Raw genomic sequence first — 26013 nt, forward strand, 5'->3', positions numbered from 1 at the left:
GCAGTCCAGGAAGAAAGGGAAGAGCAATTAGAGAAGGAAGGGAAGGGCGGGGAAAAAGGGAAGTGCAGGAAGAGAAAGGGAGAAAGGGCAGAGCAGGAAGGGAGAAAGGGAAGAGCAATTAAAGAAGGAGAAAGGGAAGGGCAGGGAGAAAGGGCATAGCAGGATGAGAAAGAAAGAAAGAGCAGAGCAGGAAGAAAGGGCAGGGCTGGGAGAGTAAGGGCACCGCAGAAAGGGGGAGAAAAAAGGAATTAAAGGAGAAAGGGAAGGGCAGGGAGAAAGGGCAGTACAGGAAGAGAAAGGGAGAAAGGGCAGAGCAGGAAGAAAGGGTAGGGCTGGGAGAGTAAGGACAGCGCGGAAAGGGAGAAAAAAGGAGCATTTAGAGAAAAAAGGGCAGGAAGAAAGGGCAGTACAGGGAGAGAAACGGCAGCGCAGAAAAGGGAGAAAAGGAGAATGGGGAGAACAGGAAAAAGGGGATGGCAGTGAGGAGGGAAAGGAGGGAGAAAGGGCAAGGAGAAAGAAAGAAAGGGCATAGCAGAAAGCGAGAAAGGGCAGAGCAAAGATAGAAAGTAAGAAAGGGCGGGGCAACATCAACATGAATTGGTCACGTGGCTCTGTACAACGAGGCTGGGGCATGGCAGGGGGGGCAGGGGCACGCACGTATATAAGCTGGTACCCGCGCACTGGCCCCTCTGAGCATAGCCTGACGCCGCAGAGACGAGGTGCGCGCGCCGTCTAAAGCCTCCACCACCTTCACCACCACCACCACCACCACCACCGCTCCACCACCACCCCCAGCCGTAAGTAGACAGACAGATCGACAAATATGAACACCAGAAAGGATAGACAGACAGACGCTTAGAGAGACACACACTAAGAGAGTCACATTTTACAAGGCTTTCGTAGATGGGGATAGTACAGTGAGTTGTGCGAGACAGACAGACAGACAGACAGACATTGATGCCAGAAAAGACAGAAAGACAGACACTAAAGCCAGGAAAAGACAGGCAGATAGACAGTAAGAGTCATAGTCTCAATTTTAACTCACACTGTATAAGGTTTTCAGTTGTAGGTGTGTCCATGGATAGTAAGAGACAGACAGACAGACAGGCAGACACGAAGGTCACTAAAGACAGACTGACAGACACCAAGGACGGACAGACAGACGGTAAGGGCCATAGCCTCAATTTCAGGACCTAGACACCAGTATTTGCTAAGACTTTCATATGATTTGTAAGGAAAAAAATGACAAGAGAAAACAGATACTTAAAACAGACAGACACTATGGGATATATTCTCAACTTCAGGGCAACACAACCCCATATGGAGCTTTCGTATAGATTTGGGGACCTAAACACCAGTATTTGCTAAGACTTCCATATGATTTGTAAGGAAAAATGTAGAAGAGAAAAGACACATTAACACAGACAGACAGACACTATGGGATATATTCTCAACTTCAGGGCAACACAACCCCATATGGAGCTTTCGTATAGGTTTGGGGTATATCCATGGGTAGTTTTGTGACCCCAGTGATAGTCTGACAAGGCCTCTGCACCATGAATGTAAAAAGCAACTCCACTGTGGCCTTTGAAAATAGTTGTTGAGAACCGAAATCGTTTGGAAAGGAACAAAGAGACAAGAAATGATAACCAGATAAATATACCCATCTAAGCCACGTGTATTTATAGATTGATGATAATAGGATGATAAGAAGGAAGATTAGAGGAAGACACTGAGAATTATAAGCAATCACCCCGCAACAGTGAGTACAGACAAACACACGCACGTACAGACAGCGAACTAAATCACGCTCCACCGTAGAATAAGTGCAGGAGAATGAACTAAGAAATATTACCAAGTTTTTTTTTTTTTTATTACGTTCAAAACATTCGTAATAGGATTCACTACACGCTGCTATTATTTTTTTTTATTCCTCTTTTTTTTTTCATTGGATTGTAACTTTATAGGATCGAATTGCCTTTCTCTGGTAGTTCAATCTTTCTCTCTCTCTCTCTCTCTCTCCCTATCCGTTCGTCTCTCCCTCTGTTTTTCTCTCTCATATTCAAATTACAGTGGATATCATTCTTTTACGTATTCTTCTCTTCCTTTCAACAACTTCATAGGATCGAATCTCCTTTCTCAGTTAAATAATATCTCTCCCTCCCTTTCTCCCTCTTCCTATCTCTCCCTTAGACCTAAATTTCACCTGAGATCATTACCCTCCTCCTTCACCCCTTTTCATTTCACTGCAACTTCATACGATAGTCTCCTTTCTCTGGCAAGTTACTCTCTCTCTCTCTCTCTCTCTCTGATTTACAACGCAACAGTAATGACACCAGTTTCCCTCAGCATCCCCCATCACTCACAGCAAGTCTTCGCGTCCCCCAAGTCAAGGTGGGTCAGCTGATTCAGGACTTAGGTAGGTTCACACTCTCAGACACTCCAGCCTCTCACATCAGCAATTTTCAAAGGCCAAAAAAGAGATTAATCGGGTTCTAATGAGTGTTTCCTTAGATTCACGGTACAGAGGAAGAGTCAGACTACCACCAGGGTCATTAAGCTACGCCTGGAAATGCCCACAACTCCTACGAAAGCCTTGTCAAATATGTGTGTTTGGGTTCATGGTACAGAGGAAGGGTCAGACTATCACTAAGGTCATGAAACTACCCCTGGAAATGCCCACAACTCCTACGAAAGCCTTGTCAAATATGTGTGTTTGGGTTCATGGTACAGAGGAAGGGTCAGACTATCACTAAGGTCATGAAACTACCCCTGGAAATGCCCTGAACCCCTATGAAAGCCTTGTCAAATATGTGTTCTTGGATTCATGGTACAGAGGAAGAGTCAGACTACCACCAGGGTCATGAAACTACCCCTGGAAATGCCCTGAACTCCTATGAAAGCCTTGTCAAATATGTGTGTTTGGGTTCATGGTACAGAGGAAGAGTCAGACTACCACCAGGGTCATTAAGCTACCCCTGGAAATGCCCTGAACTCCTATGAAAGGCTTGTCAAATATGTGTTCTTAATTGGGTTCATGGTACAGAGGAAGAGTCAAGACTACCACCAGGGTCATAACACTACCCCTGGAAAGGCCCACAGATCCTAGGAAAGCCTTGTCAAACATGTGTTCTTAATTGGGTTCATGGTACAGAGGAGGAGTCAGACTACCACCAGGGTCATTAAGCTACCCCTGGAAATGCCCACAGCTCCTACGAAAGCCTTGTCAAATGTGTGTGATTGGACGAGGAAATGTTTTAAGTGTGTGACCCTAGGACATGTACCTACTCTTAAAACATTTCGGCGTCTCGGTCCGCTTGTTTGAAGAGCCTCTCGTGGAAGCTCCTGGGCATTTCATGGACTGCTTTGTGACACTGGCGATAATTTGACACAGCTTCTGCGCCTTAAACGGGAAAAACACGCATGAAAACCGGGTTAGTCTCTGTGGCTTTGGAAAATAGTATAGTAATGTGAGAGTTTTACACGACTTCTGAATCTTGAACGGGAAAAACACGCATGAAAACCGGATTAGTCTTCTGTGACCTTAGAAAATAGTCGAAATGTGAGAGTTTTACACGACTTCTGCGTCTTGAACGGGAAAAAAAACGCATAAAAAACAGGTTAGTCTTCTGTGTGGCTTTGGAAAATAGTCGTAATGTGAGAGTTTTACACGACTTCTGGACCTTGAACGGGAAAAACACGCACGAATACCGGGTTAATCTTCTCTGTGGCCTTGGGAAATTGTCGCAGTGGAATCCCGATACGTTTAGGAGTGACCCAAAGACCGTATTCTCAAACCTGTCGGCGCCCAATTGCACATATATTACAAGGCTTTCGCAGGCGTTTCGGGCATTTTCAGGGGTAGTTTAATGGCCCTGGTGGTGGTTGAACTCTTCTTCTGTACCATGAATGTGAAAAAATCCTCAAGAAAGCCCGATTAATCTCCATTTTGACCTTTGAAAATAGTTTATGTGCCCTAGTAAGACCGAGGCAATGTGTGTTAGGCGAGGCGACTTTCTGTAGACCCTCGCGTGAAGTCGCTGGGTCTGCTGCGGTCATTATTCACTTACGATGCCTAGATATACTGCGTACTCTCTCTCTCTCTCTCTCTCTCTCTCTCTCTCTCTCTCTCTCTCTCTCTCTGACACATACACGTTACTTATCTCTCTGTATCATCCTTCACTTAGAATCTAGATGTATGTGCTCTCTCTCTCTCTCTCTGTACTTGATTTACACTACCTACGCAATCACTTTTTTTTTCCTTTTTTTTTATTTTATTTATTTTATTTATTTTGTTCCGCCGGTGAGAGCAATAAAGTTTGTTCGCACACTATTTTATTGTCAACGGTTGAAGGGTATTAATAAATTCTGCACGCTAATGGATATACGGTGTAATCTATGGCGATGGCGCAGCGAGGCGGAAAAAAAATATAATAATAATAATAATGATAGCATGGGTGGGTGTTGTTCGTGTTGTTGTTATTGTTGTTTGGGGGGTAAGGGGGGTTGCTTGTTTTCTCTTTTTGTTGTTATTCTTTTCTTCTTTCTTCTTTTTTCTTTCTTCTTTCTTTTCTTTCTTTCTTCTTCCTTTCTTGATTTCTTTCTTTCTTTCTTCTTTCATCCTTGTTTCTTTCTTGTTTTTCTTTCCTTATGTCTTCTTTTTTCCTTTTTTTTCTTTCTTTTTTCTTTCTTCTTCCTTTCTTGTTTTCTTTCCTTCTTTTTTCTTTCATCCTTGTTTCTTTCTTGTTCTTATTTCCTTATTTGTTCTTTTTCCTTACTTTTTCTTCCTTCCTTCTTTCTTTCTTCCTCCCTTCTTGTTTTCTTTCCTTTTTCTTTCTTCTTTCATCCTTGTTTCTTTCTTGTTTTTCTTTCCTTATTTCTTCTTTTTCCTTCCTTTTTCTTCCTTCCTTCTTTCTTTCTTCTTCCCTTCTTGTTTTCTTTCCTTCTTCTTTCTTCTTTCATCCTTGTTATTTTCTTGTTCTTTCCTTATTTCTTATTTTTTCCTTCCATTTTCTTTCCTCTTTCTTCTTTCTCCTTCTTTCTTCCTTGTTCTTTCTTCCTTCTTTCTTCTTTCTCCTTCTTTCTTCCTTCTTCTTTTTTTGACTTTGAAAAAATAATATGGGTTGTTGTTGTTGTTGTTGTTGTTGTTGTTAGACAAGGAAGGTTGTTTCTTATAGTTTTCTTGTCCTAAAAAAAATTGTACCTTCGCAAAAAAATTTCCTCTCCTAAACAGCCATGAGAACCCGATTAATCTCCTTTTGTGGCCCTTGTGGAAATACTTGATGTACGAGGAGAGAATGTCTTAAAATTTGGACTTCAGTAACATTTTTTCCTCTCCTAAATTGATACGAACAAGTCACTCACTGAAAAAACACTTATGAAAATCCAACTAATCTTCTTTTGGGCCCTTGGAAATACATGTTAGGAAAGGCCACAGCACTTGAGAATTTGGGCATGTTATTTTTTTTTCCCCTCTCCTAAATTGATACGAACAAGTCACTCACTGATAGCCGTCCATTCCTCTCCCAACGACCCCCTCCCCTCCCCCACCCCTGCCAGTCTCGGTACATTAAACTACACGAGTGAAATGAATATATTACACACTAAATTATTACATACAACCCCCCGTTATGCTAAACACGCCCTCTACATTATCATCACAGTTCTGTTCAACGCATCGCCGCCTACAACCATTTATTATCCGCCTAAATGAAGAGAAACAAGTCACTGTCAGGCTCCGGCATTACTCTGGACACCGTTACCAGCTCTCCAGTGTTACCAGAGCGACAAGACCCTAATTAATCTCACTCTAAATGGTACTTCTCTCTCTCTCTCTCTCTCTCTCTCTCTCTCTCTCTCTCTCTCTCTCTCTCTCTCTCCACATGACTAATTGGGGGCCTTAATGACGTCCAGTTAGCCCTCATTATCGGGTCCTCGGTCAGGGTATCAATTTAATGAGCTTGAGATTATAAAATGTTTAAAAGTCAGTTAGTTTTGATGTTTCTCTTCACGTTTGTTTAGTGTGGTGTGATGTGAACGAATGATGTCAGTTACTAGGCTGCTTTATTTAGTTACCTGTTCATTTGTATTATCAGGTGTTCACTGTTATCGAGCAATTACTAGGCTACGTTATCCAGTTATCGTTACCTGTTCGTCTATGTTACCAGGTGTTCAGTGTTATCGAGCAATTACTAGGCTACGTTATTCAGTTATCGTTACCTGTTCGTCTATGTTACCAGGTGTTCAGTGTTATCGAGCAATTACTAGGCTATGTTATTCAGTTATCGTTACCTGTTCGTCTAAGTTATCAGGTGTTCAGTGTTATCCAGCAATTACTAGGCTACGTTATTCAGTTATCGTTACCTGTTCGTCTATGTTATCAGGTGTTCAGTGTTATCGAGCAATTACTAGGCTACGTTATTCAGTTATCGTTACCTGTTCGTCTAAGTTACCAGGTGTTCAGTGTTATCGAGCAATTACTAGGCTATGTTATTCAATTATCGTTACCTGTTCGTCTAAGTTATCAGGTGTTCAGTGTTATCGAGCAAGCTGAAATAAGACTTACCCAACCAATTAATTCATGACTAGGCTACGATATACAGTTCTCGTTACCTGCTCGTCAATATTATCAGGTGTTCAGTGTTATCGAGCAAGCAAAAAAAATAAGACACCAGCTAACTCACTACTAGGCTACGTTATTCATTTATCGTTACCTGTTCATCTATGTTATGAGGTGTTCAGTATTATCGAGCAAGCTAAAAAATAAGACTTACAAACCAGCTAAATCATTATTCTTATTTTTATTCATTATTTTGACTCATTATTCAGATTTATTATTATGACATTATTCTGATGCTTTTTTTTTTCCTCATTGTACCCTATTTTAGCATAACTGTCAGTGGGATTTCTTGTTTCCTCTTTTTTTTCTTTTTCTTTTGTGTCCTTGAGCTGCCTCCTTTTCTGTATGTATATAAGGAAAGCCTATCCATTATATCATTATACAGACTGAATCGTTACCATCCTTTCAATCGTACTAACCATACCTCAAAATACCTAACTTGCCACTATCCTTCGCTAGTAAGAAGAGTGTATCAAGGCACCTCTCCACCCGAAATTGACCTCTCTTTTGGCTACTCTACTTTTTATCTTTTATAGGAGCGGTGAGTAGCGGACTTCTTCTTTTTTGTACTCTTTTTATTGCCCTTGAGCCGTGTCCTCTGATGTAAAAAAAAAATAATAATAACTTCTGTTCGAATTCCCTCCCTATTATTTTTTACAGTAAAGGAGACAGTTAAAGGGGCTAAATAAAGACAAAAAAAAGCAGATGGCGCTCGATTTGGGAGGCGAAAAAGGGTTAAAATCGTATGGAGAGATGTCATGGAGCTCCCCTCTTGCCACTTCCCACTTTCTTCCGCTATTAAGTTCCGTTCTAATTTCCTTCCCATTATTTTTTTTGAGTAAAGGAAACAGTTCAAGGGGCTAAATAAAGACAAAAAAAGCAGATGGCGCTCGATTTGGGAGCCGAAAGAGGGTTAAAATCGAATGAAGATGTCATAAAACTCCCCTCTTGCAAGCATTTAAGTCGTAGGCAGGAGGGAATACACACGATACATTTATATAATTACGTGACCAGATGCAATGATAAATTAACACGTGGCCGAGTAATGAATTGACATCTGCCACTTTATTGCTTCATTGGTGCAAAGTAATTATTGGCGCCAGTGCGTGAACCCTGTGTGATTGTGCTTTTATTAATTGCGGGGGGGGAATATTACTTTTTAATTTGATTGCCGATTGATGAATGGTTTTTCTTTATTTGTGTGTGTGTGTGTGTGTGTGTGTGTGTGGAATTGCTCAGCGCTACCAAACAGAAGGAAAATACATTACATCAATTATACCAAGGTAGTTTATGAGAGAGAGAGAGAGAGAGAGAGAGAGAGAGAGAGAGAGAGAGAGAGAGAAAGAGGAAGGGGGGACGGGAAAGAGGGGGACGGAACGGGGAGGGGAGGAGGCTTTTAACCATCAAAGCACCAACCAATGTTATCATCAAGAGAGAAGTGGGGAGAGGGAGGAGGGGTGGAGGGGAGGAAGGGGAGGGGGAAGCCATCACTATAATACCAACCAAATGGAATAAGACAACGATAATAACACTAATATTCGTTTTAGCTATTGTGATAACGACCATTAGCTCATTAAACGGCCAGCATCCATTCCACACGTATATTAGGAGGCTACGAAAAAATATACCCACTACACTTCAATATTAGCATACGAAAGATATCTCCAGGTAATTACAAACGGTTCTACAGGTAATAATCACTCATAGAGGGAATTACAACCCCCACATTGCTATATAGAATGGAAACAAGTGTATTTCAATATATCTCAACTATTAACACATATACCCACTACACTTCAATATTAGCTTACGAAAGACATCTCCAGGTAATTACAAACGGTTCTACAGGTAAAAATCATTCATAGAGGAAATTACAACCCCCACATTGCTATATAAAAGAAAAAACGGTGTATTTCAATATATCTCAACAACTATGAACTATTCCTCGTCTGGGAGTTAAGAAAATAGTTACCTTTTGTTTGATATCCATGCTGTGTGCCGTGAAGACCTCAAATACAGGTGTTAATTGAGGTTTTTTAAAGGTAAATGGCGGAACAGTTATATAAGCAACCTCCCCACGTGGTTCCCTTGAGGCTACTGAGGTGAGCGCAATGATGCCAGTTCATCATATTCAGTCTCTTCTATTTACCGATTTCCGAGCTAAAAACTGTATCCTGCACCCAAGTAACGAGACTTATTTATATTTATTGTTAAAATTGTTTATTCCTCATATGTTTTGATTGTAATTAAGTGTCGTAAACCGGTAAATACGAGGTTTGGAATATGACCGTTTGGCATCGGTGCGTGAGTGGCTTTTTTTTTTTCGGTGACGTCATGGTGTCAAATGAGCATCTAGGTCCACAATTATGCTTTTGTTTTTTATTGTTTTCTTTGATATATCGGTAATTTAATCTGTTTCGTTTATTTATTCGGCGTATGTCTATGAAAAGAAAGGCAGATGGTATTTTTTTACTTTTATTATCGCTTTCTCTTGTAGATATTGATATAGTCTTTCATTTTTTTTACATATTAAACATCAGTCTCACGATTGACGCTAAAATAAATAACCAAATAAAATAAGAATAATGAATAAAATATAATTAGAGACAAAAGGTAAAGAGTGAGTAGCTAAACAGAAATAAGAATAAATAGCTAATATCACAGAATAGTAAATAGTAAAATGAAGTAAGAATAAATAAACAGAAATAACAGATCACTGAATAACAAATACATGAGACAAAATAATGGAAGTCTTATTATAAGTGTGTGATAATAGGCTACATAATATATCTCTAATCGTACCCTACCTACATAATTATCGTGCTTCTGGATAGCCTAGTTTTTTTTCTGGTTAATGGAAGTCTTTGTATATGTGTGTGTTAATAGGCTACAAAAAATATATCTTTAATCGTCCCCTACCTACATAATTATCATGCTTCCGGATAGCCTAGTTTTTTTTCTGGTTAATAGGAGTCTTTGTGTATGTGCGCTTGTGATAATAGGCTACATAAATACATCTTTAATCATACGCTACCCACATAATTATCGTGCTGCTGGATAGCCTAGTTTTTTTTCTGGATTCCTTCTTATATATGCACGTTAAGCACCAATTCGGCCCACTAAAATAATCATGATAATATCCCCAAATTAACTTACTCTTCTATGGTTCTTGCTCATCATTTACTACGTTGGTATATATTTTTTCGTTAGTAATATTTCGTACTATAAAAAGAAAATTATATGATTGTAACGAAGATTATGTCCAGTGTTATATTGTGGCAAATGGTTGGCTTCGTTATTTTCTTTTTGGTTTCCTTCTATTTTTCTTTATTTTCCTCTACTTTACGTTTGTTTTCCTCTTTTATATACTATCTCTTCTTTTCCTTTCCTTTTTCTCTTCCTTTCCTTTCCCTTCCTTTACTTTACTTCCCATTCCCTTCCTCTTCCCTTCCCTTCCTTTCATTTCATTTCATTTCCTTTCCCTTCCTTTCCTTCCCTTTCCTTTCCCTTCCCTTCCTTTTCTTTCCTTCCCTTTCCTTTCCTCTTCCCTTCCTTTTCTTTCCTTTCCTTTCCTTTCCTTTCCTTTCTTTTCTTCCCTTTCCTTTCCTTTCCTATCCTTTCCTATCCTTTCCTATCCTTTCCTATCCTCTCCTTTCCTTATTTACGACCATAGCAATACTCTATCCTACGTCCCTTTGACAATGAAACAATAATGAACTTCGTAATAACAGTAGTAGTAGTATTTTTTTATAGTAGTAGTAGTAGTAGTAGTAATGGTAATAGTAGTAGTAGTAGTAGTAGTGGCCACAGTGCTATAAGGTATGAATTCAGCGATAAACAAACAGAAATGTGTGTTTATTCATCGCATATAAAAACAAATTACATTATTATACTGTTCAACGATATAATACACGCTTGCCAATCTCCAGTTGACTCGTGAAACAGAATAATAAAAGGAACACTATAGATTTTGTGTTGTATAACCGTGTGACCTCTGTAGTCAAATGAAAATCTATAATATTAATGTACAGGGCAGAGAAGCATATAGCCTCGTAACAGTGTAGCAGTAAAATCTAATTGTAATATATAGTGGAAAATATTATGTGCTTTGCAACTTAACATTCTTTTTTTTATTTGTATGTCTCTTATTTTTATTTTATCTTTTTGTATCTTTTCTTTTTCTGTCTCCCTTCTTTGTATCCTTTTCATCTTATCATTTTTTTATTATTTTATCTAACTTTTTTATTAATTCTTTTCTTCTATCTTTTCTTCTTTAATATTTTCTCTTTCTCTCTCTATCTCCACTTCTTTATATGCTTCTCAACTTATCATTCTTAGTATATCTAGCTTTTTGCGTCTTTTATTTTCTGTTATCTTTTCTTCTTTTATCTGTTTTTTCTCTCTCTTCCTTCTTAGCTATAAAAATCTACCCTAACAAGGTGCTAATTTCCTCCTGCCTACGACTTAAACACTTGCAAAAGGGGAATATCAAGACACATTTCCATTCAATTTTTACTCTCTCTCAACAATTTACAAGAACGATCACCAGCAAGCTTTTTTGTTTTCCTTTGTTTTTGCTTATTCTTCATTATTCCCTTGAGCTGCGTCCTGTACAGCAAAAAGCAAAACAATACCCCGATCCATTTCCAAACAGCTTCGTCGGTGCCATAAAAAACATTGATGAATACGCTCGTAAGTCAGCCTCGCGAGCTATTGACATAATGAAACTACTGCAAACTCTGTAATGATGTTTTCTAAGCAGTAACATCACTCAACGTCAACGCAAAGGGACTGACTGACTGGATATGACTGGCTGACCGGACTGGCGGATCGATTCGTGTTCAAAGGGTCATATGTTCGATTCCTGGTGGCAATAAAGGGAGGTATTTCTTAAGGGAATTGATATTATTTTTATTTTATTTTAACCAGCGAATAGTAGTAGTAGTAGTAGTAGTAATAGTAGTAGTAGTAGTAGAAATAGAAATAGAAATAGAAGAAGAAAAAGATGAAGAAAAAAAGAAGCAGAAGAAACACAAAACCATAGAAATAAGAATGAAAAGAAAAAAAAGAAAGTAGTAGTAGTAGTAGTAGTAGTAGTAGCAATGACACTGAATACCAACAGCACGAGCAAAATTCAGAAAAAAAGTAAATAAAAAAAATAACTTGCCATTGTTTTCCATTAGTATTCTCAACTTGCATTTCATTAACCATGTCGGGCAGGGAGGCAGCAGGAGGCAGGCGGTTGGTTGGTTATTTTTTTACATTTAACATTTCAGAAACAACAAAAATCGACAAAACAAAAAACAAAACAATGCAGAAACAACAACCAAAATACAAAACAACAAGGAATAAAAACACTCATTTCTCTTTTTTTTTTTTTTTTTAGCTCGCGTCGTTCATTATGCTCTCTTTTTAATATTGTCTTCTTTTTTTCTACTTTTCAGACAAGACCAAAATGGAGAAGTCCACGAGAAGCTGTCTTTTCTTCCTCTTTGTTTCCTCCACCTTCCTCGCCCTGCTCCTGCCACGGTAAGTCTCTCTCTCTCTCTCTCTCTCTCTCTCTCTCTCTCTCTCTCTCTCTCTCTCTCTCTCTTCCGTATAGTAATTCTCTTTTTCATTCATATTTTCCTCCTTTTTCTTTTCTGTTCAACATTTCTCCTCCTCTCTCTCTCTCTCTCTCTCTCTCTCTCTCTCTCTCTCTCTCTCTCTCTCTCTCTTCCGTATAGTAATTCTCTTTTTCATTCATATTTTTCCTCCTTTCTCTATCTTTTTCACCTTTTCTCTCTTCCAACTCCTCTCTCTCTCTCTCTCTCTCTCTCTCTCTCTCTCTCTCTCTCTCTCTCTCTCTCTCTCTCTCTCTCTCTCCATAGGCGGGGATCGCTTTTAAGAAGGATTAGAACCTTTTAAAACCGGCGGACGAGAAGAATTAATACGTGATAAGAGGATTGGAGTCTTTCCCTCTAGCATTTGTTGTATTCCGGGATCTATTGTATATTCATTTCGTCATTTTATTTAGAGAGTGAATAATAGATTGCCTTTGTATGTACGAAATAGTAGTAGTAGTAGTAGTAATAGTGTGTGTGTGTGTGTGTGTGTGTGTGTGTGTGTGTGTGTGTCGTTGTAAGCACACTGAATACATAACCAGGATGTGCGTGTGTGTGTGTTGTTGTATGCACACTGAATGCATAACCAGTGTGTGTCAGTGTGTGTGTGTGTGTGTGTGTGTGTGTGTGTGTGTGTGTGTGTGTTGAGCCCCCACGTGAGGGAGGTAAGTAGTGCATGTGGGTGTGTGTGCGTGTGTGTACGTCTACAGGAAGTGTGTGTGCGTGTGTGTACGTCTACAGGAAGTGTGTGTGCGTCTCTTTAAATCTGCTCTATTTACACCATTACTGACCGTCTATCTTCATTATTCCCTTCCTCTCCCTCATCCTCGCTTATTCTCTCTCTCTCTCTCTCTCTCTCTCTCTCTCTCTCTCTCTCTCTCTCTCTCTCTCTCTCTCTCTCTCTCTCTCTCTCTCTCTCTCGTCCTATATATTTGTTGTCACACCTCACTTTCCTCTCTCTCTCTCTCTCTCTCTCTCTCTCTCTCTCTCTCGTCCAATATATTTGTTGTCACACCTCACTTACCTCTATCTCTCTCGTCCTATATATATGTTGTCACACCTCACTTTCCTCTCTCTCCTCCTCCTCAAAGATTTATCCCCTAGTATCACTAGGGGAAACGGGCCCTTGTCCTAAGCAAAAATGCTCCCTCCATGCGCGGGGGAGCACGGGCTAAGCCTGTTGGCGACCCGTAGCAGGATGCCGACAGACCGATTCTATCGGCGATAGAAATCTAGCCGACCGAGTCGGTCTGTCGACGAGGACTGGCGTGTCTCTGCCTCTCTCTCTCTCTCTCGTCCTATATATTTGTTGTCACACCTCTTTCCTCTCCTTCTCCTCTTTCTTCTTCTCCTCCTCTTCCTTCTCTTCTCCTTTTCTTCTATCTCCTCTTCATTCTCGTATCATTCTTCCTTCTTTCATTATTTTAGGCGCATACTCTTCTTCTGGTTTCCTTCTCTTGCATATCAAAACACAAAACAGACGCTTTCTCTCTCCCGCCCATCCACCCTGTCTCTCTCTCTCTCTCTCTCTCTCTCTATGTCTATCTCTCTCTCTCTGACATGGCGCCGACACTCTCAAGAAAACGTGATCGCCTGTCCGTCTGGCTCCTCCTCAACCACAACCACTAAGTAAAAAATGACATAAGGACTCCCGCCCGCTATACGTTACTCATATTTATGGGCGCCAGGGTGAAGGACGGTCGTGTATATTTAGAACGTAGTGAGGAGGAGGAGGAGGAGAGGGAGAGAGAGAGAGAGGAGGAGGAGGAGGAGGAGGAGGAAGAGTAGGAAGTCGTGTCTGTTTGTCTGAGTCTCCCATTCAAGGACGCGAGAAAACCTTGTCCATGTTGTTTTGGTTAAGTTGAGGAAGTATTGCAAACAGGATCGGTCTAGTCATATTGATAACAGTAAAGAGGAAGAAGGAAATAAAGAGGAAGAGAGGTAGAGAAAAGAAAGAGGAAAATAGCAAAAAATAGGAAAAAATAAACAATATCTGACGAAAACAGTAACTATCTCGTATCACTGAAAACAGCATCTGACTCTTAATATTGATAACAGTAACTGAATTGTAATGTTGTAAAGTGTTGTTGCTATAATATTAATGTTCATGATTCATTTTGTATAGTAGTTCGTGTCCATTTTCAGCAATTGTAAGAAAAAATGATTACTTGAACATCAAAAAAAAAGGTCATCGATTTTAGTAATGATAACAGTAGTAATAATGATAATGATAATATAGAGAAGAACGAGAAAAGGAAAACAGGAACAAGAAGAAAAAGAAAACAACCCGTCATTTATACGTTTTAATAATAGTAATAATAAAAATAATAATAATGATGGTAAGAATAACAAGAACAAGAAGAAAAAGAAAACAACCCGTCATTTATACGTTTTAATAATAGTAATAATAAAAATAATAATAATGATGATAAGAATAACAAGAACAAGAAGAAAAAGAAAACTACCCGTCATTTTTACGTTTTAATAATAGTAATAATAAAAATAATAATAATGATGATAAGAATAACAAGAACAAGAAGAAAAAGAATTAACAACAACCCTTCATATTTTACGTTCTACCTCCAGTATCATCAACAACCCAAACCTTCCATAACAAGCACAAACACAAACACTATTGCTTAGAGGGAAAAAAACTCCAATCAATTTCATTTCTACTCTTAAATTCACGTTATGCAAACCTCAAACAGCCAACGCTCCCTCCGGTCAACGCTCCTTGAAGCCCTTCACCTCCCTCTCACGCCCTCACTTTACTTTGCTTTTTTTTTTTCTTGTTTAGCTACATCACAACGGCTCCATCCTACGCTAACGCAATCTATAGGGCTTCCTACACCTTCCCTGCAGCATGGATGGCTAATAAACGGGATAGAATGCGTGTAAATTAGCAATGTTTAAAGTTATGTTGGAAGCGGAGTAAGCAAACGCCTGCCATGCACACTACCACCCCCTCACAGTGTGCCACATTTTACTTCGCTTTTCTTCTTGTTTAGCTACTTCACAACAGCCTCATCCTACATTAACATAGTCTATAAGGCTTCCTACATCTCCCCTGCAGTATGGATGGCTAATAAACGGGTTAGAATGCGTGTAAATTAGCAATATTTAAAGTTATGTTCGTAGCGGGGTAAGCAAACTCCTGCCATGCACATCACCACCCCCTCACAGTGTGCCACATTTTACTTCACTTTTCTTCTTATTTAACTACATTACAACAGCTTCATCCTACACTAACGCAATCTATAAGGCTTCCTACACCTTCCCAGCAGACACGCCAGTCCTCGTCGACAGACCGACTCGGTCGGCTAGATTTCGATCGACGATAGAGTCGGTCTATCGGCCTTTGGCAAAGGCCCGTGCTCCCTCGTGCAAGAGGGAGCAATCTCTCCCCCCCCCCCCCCCCTGCAGTATGGATGGCTAATAAACGGGATAGAATGCGTGTAAATTAGCAATATTTAAAGTTATGTTGGAAGCGGAGTAAGCAAACTCCTGCCATGCACATCACCACCCCTACACAGTGTGCCTCATTTTACTTCACTTTTCTTCATATTTAACTACATCACAACGGCTTTATCCTACAGTAACGCAATCTATAAGCCTTCCTACACCTCCCCTGCAGTATGGGAATCTAAAAATTGGGATAGAATGAGTGTAAATCAGCATTGTTTAAAGTCATGTTGGCAGCGGAATAAGCAAACGCCATTCCCCTTCCCGCCATGCCTCGGCCCGTCCCTCATGGTAGCAACAACGGCGCGCCATCACCACATAACCGCCACAAGTGACTCCCCAATACCGGCCGCCCCATCACACAAAGGCCGCCATCAGGGCTCCTAGATTCAAGGCCGTTGGGGTTATAACCGAGTCTGGCCGACTGTCGACACCGAACCACCCGGCAAATCGTCATCAACTGAACGCCGCCACTCCGCTTCCTCTCCGTTCTCCGTTCAAGATCGTCGAATTGAGAACGTTTGCGAGCTTTCACTGCAGCTCTCACGCACTCACGGCTAATTGGGGGTATCTAGGCTACCCTTAGGTACGAAGCTTAACCATGAGAAGGCCACGGGATTCACAGACGCGTCAGCCTCACATCAACTATTCCCAAAGGCCAAAAAGTATATCATTCGGGTTTTAATGAGTGTTTCTTAAGGTTCACGGTATGGAGGAAGGGTCAAACTACCACCAGGGTCAGTAAACTACCCTTGGAGATGCCCAGAACTCCTACGAAAAGCCTTGTCAAATTGGTGATCTATGTAATGAGTGTTTCTTTACGTTCACGGTACGGAGGAAGGGTCAAGCTACCACCAGGGTCAGTAAACTACCCTTGGAGATGCCCAGAACTCCTACGAAAAGCCCTGTTAAATTGGTGATCTATGTAATGAATGTTTCTTCAGGTTCAAGGTACGGAGGAAGGGTCAAGCTATCACCAGGTTCAGTAAGCTACCCTTGGAGATGCCCAGAACTCCTACGAAAAGCCCTGTTAAATTGGTGATCTATGTAATGAATGTTTCTTCAGGTTCAAGGTACGGAGGAAGGGTCAAGCTACCACCAGGTTCAGTAAGCTACCCTTGGAGATGCCCAGAACTCCTACGAAAAGTCTTGTCAACTTGGTGATCTTGGGCACCGGAAGGTTTAAGGAATACGATCCCAGGAAGGCGTTGGAAGCTGAATGAAAGGAGAGCTGAAAGGAAGCTGGGCACTGCGTATGCGAGGAGGCGGTGCAGGCTGTTACGCGGGGAATGACAGGCAACCAAAGGGAAGTTAAGAGGAGGCAGGCACGGCGGCTGAGTGGGGTATCTGCGTCACATCTGGAGGTTATGTCAGCGAAGCGGCGTTATTTTGGCGCCAAGCAGATGTGAAGAGAAGCATTGGCGGAGGAACATGCGGGCAGCAGCTAGGGTCTCGGTGGGCTGGCCTGGCCGAGACTCACTCCCACGCCAGACGCACACACATAAGCTCACCATCAGCTGTACTTGCTCGCTCATCTCGCTTGTCCCATAAACCACAGTGAGAGGAGGGCGGGGGCTTGTACTCGAGGAAATGTAATGTAATGCGAGTAAGCGGCATCTTCCTGCTTGCACCGGCCTTGCATGCCTGAGAAAGAGAGAGGGAGAGAGGTGTACAACGCCCCGGCCGTCACCTACGACCATGTTCTCAAACGCACACATTTGACAAGGCTTTCGTAGGGGTTCGGGGCATTTCCAGAGGTAGTTTAATAACCCCGGTGGTAGTTTGACCCTTCTTCTGTACCACGAACCTAAAAACCACTTATGAGAACCCGATTGATCCCTATTTTGGCCTTTGGAAAGAGATGATATGTGAGGTGGAAGCGGAGAATAGCAACCGTGCCCCGCTCTCCGCCATGCTGGGTAACTAAGGACGCGCGGTGTGGTTTGCAAAGGATCTTTTTCGTCTATTCTTTCGCGTCCCCCGGCGGTGCAGCTGCGGGTCGTGGGTTAAGGGGCCCGGCTGGCTGTCTGGGCATAATGGGGGAGGTCGTCTGGCCGCGGTAAACGACCTCCAGTACGAGAAGAGTCAGTTTAGGACCGAACCGTATGTAAAGTCGCTAGGGTGGGTCAGTCAGTACGCTACGCCTCACTTCGCGCTCTCTCCCTCTCTCCCTCTCCCTCTCTCTCCTCTCAGGGTTTAATCACCCCGTAACTGATATGCTTTTCATGGCCGAGGTATATTTCCTTTACGGCGACGATAACTGCAATGAACTGTAGCGCGAGGAGGAAGAGGAGGAGAAGGAAGGGAAGAGGAGAAGGTCATTAGAGGAGAGTAGCTGAGCAGATGGACAAGGTCGAGGCCGAGGAGGAGGAGGAGGAGGATGGGATGCACGTGAGAGATAAGAAGGAAGAGGGAGGAGGAGAGGAATGAGGAAGATGAGGAGGAAGAGGAGTATTACTGTATTATGCACTCGGTTCTTTCTCTCTTTATGTGGTTTATATTCTTTCCCGCGAAAATCCGTGTAAAGCCTCGCCCATCCGGATATCCTCCTCTAAGCTCCTATACTTTACTTATTATTCTACGAGTATTCACGCTGACTTACGCTACAAAACACTTACATAAACCCTATATATTCCATCCAAACTGACTAGCGTGCTTTAAATGTGAATGGCGCCTCAGAACACGTATTTGACAAGGCTCTCGTATGGATTATGAGGATTTTTAGGAGGAGTTTTATGACCCTGGTGGTAGTCTGACCCTTCTTCTGTACCGTGAACCTAAAAACCCACTCATGAGGACCCGATTGATCCCCTTTTTGGCCTTTGGAAATAATTGATGTGAGGGGTGAACCTTAAAGCTGTCAATCTATATCAGTCACCCCTGTATCTATGTCTGCCCCTCCGTGCTCTCTCTCTCTCTCTCTCTCTCTCTCTCTCTCTCTCTCTCTCTCTCTCTCTCTCTCTCTCTCTCTTGCACCTGCAGCGGCGTCCCTCTAAAGAATTGCTGGGCCAGATGCTCTCATTACCAGCCGTTGTTATGACCCACTGGAGCGAAGGGCTGCGCTGAATTACTGACGCCTCTACGATAATCACCTCCTCTACCCTCCTATTAAGTAACTGAGATGGGGAGAACATTGCCCTCTATCGGCGATTTTCCGAACTACTTTGGGAGGTTTATGAGCGAATATGCAGGAGCTCTGTTGCTTAGGATAGAGTATAAGGTAAAGGAAGGGGAGTTACGCCTATCACAGCATACACCAATAGGAGGAAAACAACTATTTATCTATACTCAACCTCATCTCTATCCTGTCCAATTTTCTGATGCAAGAGTTAACCAATAGCATCACTCTCTCATCTATGCATTATTCTCTGGGACAACCTTCTTAACATAAAAAAATTGGGAGAACACAATATATTTACCTATATTTAACATATCACTCTGCTGTCGAACTTCCTAATGCAAGAGTTAACCAATATCTTCACTCTTTCATCTATTCATCATTCTCTGGGACAACCTCCTTAACATAAAAAAATGGGAAAATACAATATATTTACCTATATATAAACACATCACTCTGCTGTCCAACTTCCTAATGCAGGAGCTAAACAGTATCTTCACTCTTTCATCCCATTTACTAGTTTACTCTGGGACAACCTTCCTTCTACTCTATTCCCTCCTTCCTACGACTTTAGTTCCTTCAAGATTGGAGTATCAATACCCATCTGTAAGTAACTTCAAGCACTCCATTTAAGCATCCTTCCTCTTGCATTCTTTTGTTCTATTCTTACGAGCAGTGTGTAGCGTTTCTTTTTTTGTGTGAGTGTGTGTTTGTTAAGTCCTCGTTTAGCCTTCCGTCTCTAAAACAAGGAAAAAGTGCATTAATTTCACTTAACTCTGGCGGTCAAACTAGCTAACACACGCACAAACAAACCCCATCACAAACATCCTCGTAGATTAGTGTTTCCGCGAGTCCTTTAGTTTGAGGCCGAGTTGGGGCATTGAGCTTTCGTCCGTCCTTGCTGTGTCCTTGCTACGTCAGAAGGTCAGCCTCAGAGTGTCTTGCGAGGGCTGTGTCGTGAGGGTCCCATGAAAAGAGTGAACAATGATGGTGGGTCTTTTGTTATGAGGCCGAGTTATTTTCAAGATAAGTTGGGACATTAAACTCTCGTCCGTCCGTCCTTGGTGTGTACGTGATGTTTCTTGTAGTGTTTGGCGTGAGAGTCCCATGAGCAGCATTTTTTTTTTTTTTTACAGCTAAAGAAACAGCTCAAGGGCAACAAAAAAAGGCGTAAAAAAAAAGAAGCCCGCTAATCGCTGCTCCCACAAGAACAAAAGTAATGAGCATTGATGACGCGAGTATTTGAGGACGCGTTGTTTTCGGGCTAAACTGGGACATTAAACTCTCATCCGTTCGTCCTTGGTGTGCCCGTTATGTCAGAAGGTCAGTCTCATCTCTTGCAGTGTTCGGCGAGAGGGTCCCATGAGCAGAATAAACACTGATGACGCGAGTATTTTGAAGCCGAGTTGTTTTCGGGCTAAATTGGGACATTAAACTGTCATCCGTTCGTCCTTTGTGTGTCCGTGATGTCAGAAGGTCAGCGGTTTCTTGCAGTGGCTGGCGTCAGGGTCCCATGAGCAGCACAAACACTGATGACGAGAGTATTTTGAAGCCGAGTTGTTTTCGGGCTAAATTGGGACATTAAACTCATCCGTTCGTCCTTTGTGTGTCCGTGATGTCAGAAGGTCAGCGGTTTCTTGCAGTGGCTGGCGTGAGGGTCCCATGGCAAGTGAATAATGATAACATCTTGGGCGGTGCATCCACTTGGGAACACTTGGCCTCGAGTCCTCGGTTACATAAATATCAACCCGCGCATCACGGAATAGGACCCGACCCGAACCCACCCAGCCACGCCTCCTTATGAAACCCCAAGGAACCCGAGCCCAGCAACACGAATATAAACAAATGAAACTTAAGTCATATTTGATTCTTCTCCTCGTCCGACCTTTTTGTTTAATCACGTGACTGTAAAGAGACGAGACTGAGCTATTTCTTATCCTTCAGTGTGCTTCCTTGTTTGCGTGTGAGTGTATGTCCGTGTGTGTGTGTGTGTGTGTGTGTGTGTGTGTGTGTAACGCAAACAGACTTAGTATCAAAATCTCTTTCCGTGTGTTTCTTCCTTGTTTGTGTGCATTTTTGTGTATGCGCGTTTTTTTTTTTTTTTTTGTGTAGATATATGTGCACTCCTTTACTTATGCATCATGTGTGTGTGTATGTATGAATGTGTATGTGTGTGTATGTGTATGCGTGTATGTGTGTACCCCTAGTCTAGTGTGTGTGGGGGGGTGGAGGGGGAGGAGTTCAGAGTGCAAATATATATGTACACACATAACATACTGCTTCCTTGTACTAATGTGTCTTGTGTGCGTGCGTGTGTGCGTGCAGGGGGTGTGAGGGCGGCCCTGTGTGCGCGTCGCTGAACGAGGTGATGCCGGAGGAGCTGCCCAACTGCAGACACGGCGTGGTCATGGACTGGTGCGGCAACGCCAGGTGTGCTAAGGTGAGTCACAGGTGTGCAAAGGTGTGGGAAGGTGAATGGACAGGTATGGACAGGCATGGGCAGATGTGTGTGTGCAGGTATGGACTGGTGTAGGAAGGAGTAAATAGCAAGTTGTGAGTAATAAGCGGACAGGTGTGGGTAGGTGAATAAGCAGGTGTGAACAGGTGTGAAAAGATGTAAACAGGTAAACTGACAGGTATAGACAGAGGTGTAAAAAGGGCCTACAGGTGACAGGTGTAAGTGTGAAACATTGTAAAGTATAAAATAAGGTGTGAAAAAGCATGTGCAGCTGTATGTAGGTGGCTGTGTACGAGTGTTTCATAGTGGACACACAGAAACAAACAAACAAACAAATAAACAAACACACAAACAAGCAAACAACAAAAGCATACGCCAAAGTTTAAACAGGATGGATACCGGTATATACTGGCAAGCGAGGAGGAGGAGGAGGAGGAAAGGGGATACACGTGTGATGAGAGACAAAATCATAATAACAACGAGAAGAAGAAAAAAAATGGATGAAGAAGTGAATATAAGAATGAAAAGATGAGGAAATTCAAAATAAAAACCCGGAGGAAAAAAAAAAGAATGTCGAAGGGAAAAAGGAACAAAGCCCCCCATCACACCAATAACCCCCCCCCCCATTAGTGACCACCCTCATTTCTTCTTTTCCAGGGCCCGGGCCAGACCTGTGGAGGCCGCTGGAACGAGAACGGCTCCTGCGGCAAGGGCATGTACTGCGTCTGCGGGTACTGCGCCGGCTGCTCCAGGGACCTTGAGTGTGCCCTTGGGAGGTTCTGCTAAGGGCTCGATCTCGTCCTCCGCCCTGACCTCCACCTCCACCTCGTCCTCGTCTTGCTGATGCTCCTCGTCCTCGTCTGTTCTCGTCTATGATCTCGTTTTCGTCCTTCTTATGATCTTGTTTTTGTTGGTTAATTTTTGTTTTGTTTTTGTTTTCTTGATCATGTGCTTTTTGCTGGGGTTTTTTTCTTAATTTCTTGTTTTTTTTTGTCTTTGTGTTCTTGTTTGTTTGTTTTGCTTCTTGCTTTCTTGTTTATGTGTTTTTGTTTTTGTCTCGTTTTTCTTCTGGTGTTTTTATGTCTTGTTTTGTTTCTTTATTTCTTGTTCCTCGTTCTCCTGGTTTTCTTTTTTTCTTGTTTTGTTTCCTTATTCCTCGTTCTCGTTCTCGTTCTCTTCCTTACGCACCTCGTCCTCGTCTCTCGGTTATCCTTTCCTCGTCGTCTTCATCGTTTTAATCCTCATCGTCCTCTTCCTCGTCCTCAACCAATTCATGGGTGCTTGGTGGCGCAGCTGTGAACGGTTGAGACTCCTGATCCAGTGTTCGAGACCCCGTGGCTTCGTCCGTGTCCTTGGTGGTGCTGGTGTTCCTTTGGTCAAGTGTTTGTGTGTTCGTACGTGTCCTTCATCAGGGTGCTTGGTGGCTCAACGGTACACATATGACCCTTGATCTGGAGGTACGGGGTTCGATAATTGCCCTTTCTTAACTTTGGTGGTGCAACTGCATGACCTTTGACCCCTGATCCGGTGGTACAGGGTTCGTTTCCTCCTCTTTCTTGACCTCGTTTCCTGATGGGGCAGCTGTATGACCTATGACCCCTTTGGTACAGTGGTCAGGGTGCTCGTTTCTGACCTTTCTTGACCTTTGTGTTCGGTGGTGCAGTGGTGCGACACGTGTTCCGGTGGTCATGTGTTCGAACCCGTTTTCATTTGGGTGCTGCTCGGTGGGGGAGGTAACACTCGTTTGTTTTCTGTAACTTGTCTTCTTATATATAAAAAAAAGTGTGGTGTGGTCTCTCTCTCTCTCTCTCTCTCTCTCTCTCTCTCTCTCTCTCTCTCTCTCTCTCTCTCTCTCTCTCTCTCTCTCTCTCTCTCTCTCTCTCTCCTGCGTAGCTCAAGAGGATTGCCATATCATGTTTTTGTTTTCTTTTTCTTTTTCTTGCTTTTTTCTTCTTCTATTTCTTGTCTTCTTTGTTTTGGTGAGTTTTTTTTCATCTTTCTTCGTTTTCTTTCTTTTTCGCTCTTTTTTCTTTAACTTTTTTTTTAGTTTTTCATTTCCTCTTTTTACTCATTTTCTTCGTTCTTCTTTTCATTCTTGTTTATTGTCTTTATTTTTTTTCATCATTATTCTTGTTACTGCCATTGTGTTTCTTGAATGTCTTTTCCTTCCCTTTCTTTTTTATATTCCTTCCTTTATCTCCTCCTCCTCCTCCTCTTCCTCCTCTTCCTCCTACACATTCGTCTCTGCTTGTGGTATTTATAAGTTTCCTGGTTTCTTTTCTTTCTTTTTTTTCTACTGATTCTGTGCGTGGGTTTCATCAAAGTTGTCTTCCAATTAGTTTTCTTTTTTTCTTCGTGTGTTTCTGAGTCTTCTTGTTTTCCTTCAAATCCTCTTTTTCCCCACAAACTCTTTTCCTCCTTTCAAATATTTTCCTCCCGTAATGAATGAAGGAAAAGGAACAAAAAAAAAATTGATATCTCACTTTGATGCTAACGATACTCTCTCTCTCTCTCTCTCTCTCTCTCTCTCTCTCTCTCTCTCTCTCTCTCTCTCTCTCTCTCTCTCTCTCTCTCTCTCTCTCTCAAATAGGTCAAAGTGAATCAGTTTAAGCCATTTTGTTTCATCTCTTTGTAAGGTTAAAAGCAACGTCGTAATTCATCTTTCCCCCTCTCCTTTTTCCTCCCTCTCTCCCTCCCTTCCCTCCCTTTCTCCCTCTCCCTCTCTATCTCCATCTTCTCCCTCCCCTCCCCTTCCCTCTCACACTCACTTTTTTTTTCTCTCTCTCTCTCTGTCTTTCTTTCCCTTGTTTCTCTTCCCTCCTCCTCCTCCTCCTCCTCCTCCTCCTCCTCTTCCCCCCTTTCCTACATACTTAATTCTCACCCCCCACAATTTAACTTTACCACCCGCATCTCTCTCTCTCTCTCTCTCTCTCTCTCTCTCTCTCTCTCTCTCTCTCTCTCTCTCTCTCTCTCTCTCGTCACCACGCGAAGAAATAACATAATATGGTACGGTTTCTTTTTTTCTTCTTTTTTTGTGGATTTGGCGACACATAAATAAATAAATAAATAAAATGTTTCACTAAAAAGATATTACTATGATTTGGTTCAACGTTTAGCTCGCGCGCGTGTGTGAAAATATATAAAAAAGGTAAAAAAAATTATATAAGGGTTTCTGAAAATGTGTGTGATAGAGTTGGATGCTAAATTGGGAAAGCTTGTTAGGATCGGTTGGAAGCGTCTGTGGGTTTTGTTTTCTTCGTTATTCTTTTGTTTTGATTTTCTTGTTTTGCTTTGCGTTTGTGTTCCCGCTTTCCCTGGTCTTTGCTGTGTTGTTCTGCATTGCGTCTTTCCTCCTCCTCTTCCTCCTCCTCTTCTTCTTCTTATATATAGTTTTAGAGCGGTGTTTTGAGGGATCTAAGAGTGTTATTGAAGCCTGTTCTCACGATGGTCCTTTGGAGAGAGACTGAGAAGGAGAAGAAAGATTAAAGAAAGAGAGGAAAGAGAGAAAGGAGAAGGAGAAACAGAAGGAGAAAATAAGAAAGGAGGAGAAGAAAGACCAGAGAAAAAGAAGTTAAGAAGAAAAAGAAAGATCTGAAGAAGAAGAAAGAAAGAAGAAGGAGAAAAAAAAGACTAGAAGGAGTAGAAAGAAAGAAGAAAAGGAATAGAAAGAAAAAAATGAGGAGAAGAAAGACCAGAGAAAGAGAAAAAGAGGTTAGGAAGAAGAAGAAAATCCGAAGGAGGAGAAAGAAAAAAGGAGAAGGAGAAAAAAAAGCCCAGAAGGAGTAGAAAGGAGAAAGAGGAGAAGAAAAAAAAAGGAGAAGAAAGACCAGAGAAAGGTGAAAAGGGTCAACGCAATTCTGATGAAGCTTCACCGGTGACCCGAAACCGTTTCAAATTATATCCGGGGTAAAAAAATTAAATAAAAAAAATTAGACAAATAAAACGAGAAAAAGACAAAGTGGAATCCTCTTAAGGTGCGGCGTCACCCTTACTATTACTATCATTATTATCATTACTATTATTATTATTATCATTATTGTTATTGTTGTTGTTGTTGCTGTTGTTGTTGTTCTGGCTGCTGCTGCTGCTGCTGCTTTGTGTCGCGCTTTTTGTGATAAAACTGACTGGTGCTCGCGAGGTCATGAGGAAGGTATACGAAAGGCAATAATTACAGTGTTAAGAGAGTTTTCATAAATAAATGTTCCGTTTATACACACCTGTTTCAATGGTCCTTCCTCCTTTTCTGACAGTAAGGGAAAAAATGTTCCGTTTATACTCGACTGTTTCAATGGTTCTTCCTCCTTTTCTGACAGTAAGGGAAAAAATGTTCCGTTTATACTCGACTGTTTCAATGGTCCTTCCTCCTTTTCTGACAGTAAGGGAAAAAATGTTCCGTTTATACTCGACTGTTTCAATGGTTCTTCCTCCTTTTGTGACAGTAAGGGAAAAAATGTTACGTTTATACTCGACTGTTTCAATGGTTCTTCCTCCTTTTCTGACAGTAAGTGAAAAAATGTTACGTTTATACACACCTGTTTCAATGGTTCTTCCTCCTTTTCTGACAGCAAGTGAAAAAATGTTCCGTTTATACTCGACTGTTTCAATGGTTCTTCCTCTTTTTCTGACAGCAAGTGAAAAAATGTTCCGTTTATACTCGACTGTTTCAATGGTTCTTCCTCTTTTTCTGACAGCAAGGGAAAAAATGTTACGTTTATACACACCTGTTTCAATGGTTCTTCCTCCTTTTCTGACA

At 41.7% G+C, this 26013-nt stretch overlaps 1 protein-coding gene and 1 long non-coding RNA gene across 2 annotated transcripts in view; one reads left to right on the forward strand and one right to left on the reverse strand.

The window, feature by feature from the left end:
- Positions 1 to 8924, reverse strand: part of LOC126985537 (uncharacterized) — an 83359-nt gene extending 74435 nt beyond the window's left edge. Inside the window, exon 1 of the long non-coding RNA XR_007738777.1 lies at positions 8592 to 8924. This is a non-coding gene — a long non-coding RNA (uncharacterized LOC126985537). The remainder of the gene's footprint in view (positions 1 to 8591) is intronic.
- Positions 674 to 25472, forward strand: LOC126985536 (neuroparsin-A-like). The gene is made up of 4 exons (XM_050840582.1): positions 674 to 797; positions 12064 to 12148; positions 21128 to 21242; positions 21918 to 25472. The coding sequence occupies exons 2-4, from the start codon at positions 12075 to 12077 to the stop codon at positions 22044 to 22046; spliced, it is 318 nt and encodes a 105-aa protein (XP_050696539.1). The 5' UTR covers positions 674 to 797; positions 12064 to 12074; the 3' UTR covers positions 22047 to 25472.
- Positions 25473 to 26013: the final 541 nt, after the last annotated feature.

Source organism: Eriocheir sinensis, chromosome 59 (assembly GCF_024679095.1).
Source record: "Eriocheir sinensis breed Jianghai 21 chromosome 59, ASM2467909v1, whole genome shotgun sequence".
NCBI classification, from domain to species: domain Eukaryota; kingdom Metazoa; phylum Arthropoda; class Malacostraca; order Decapoda; family Varunidae; genus Eriocheir; species Eriocheir sinensis.

Bases quoted from the DNA above. Each gene is read 5' to 3' on its own strand.
- LOC126985536 (XM_050840582.1), top strand. From the start codon at position 12,075: ATGGAGAAGTCCACGAGAAGCTGTCTTTTCTTCCTCTTTGTTTCCTCC. The intron at 12,149-21,127 runs GTAAGTCTCTCT...GTGTGCGTGCAG, and splicing joins CTCGCCCTGCTCCTGCCACG to GGGGTGTGAGGGCGGCCCTG. The intron at 21,243-21,917 runs GTGAGTCACAGG...CTTCTTTTCCAG, and splicing joins GCAACGCCAGGTGTGCTAAG to GGCCCGGGCCAGACCTGTGG.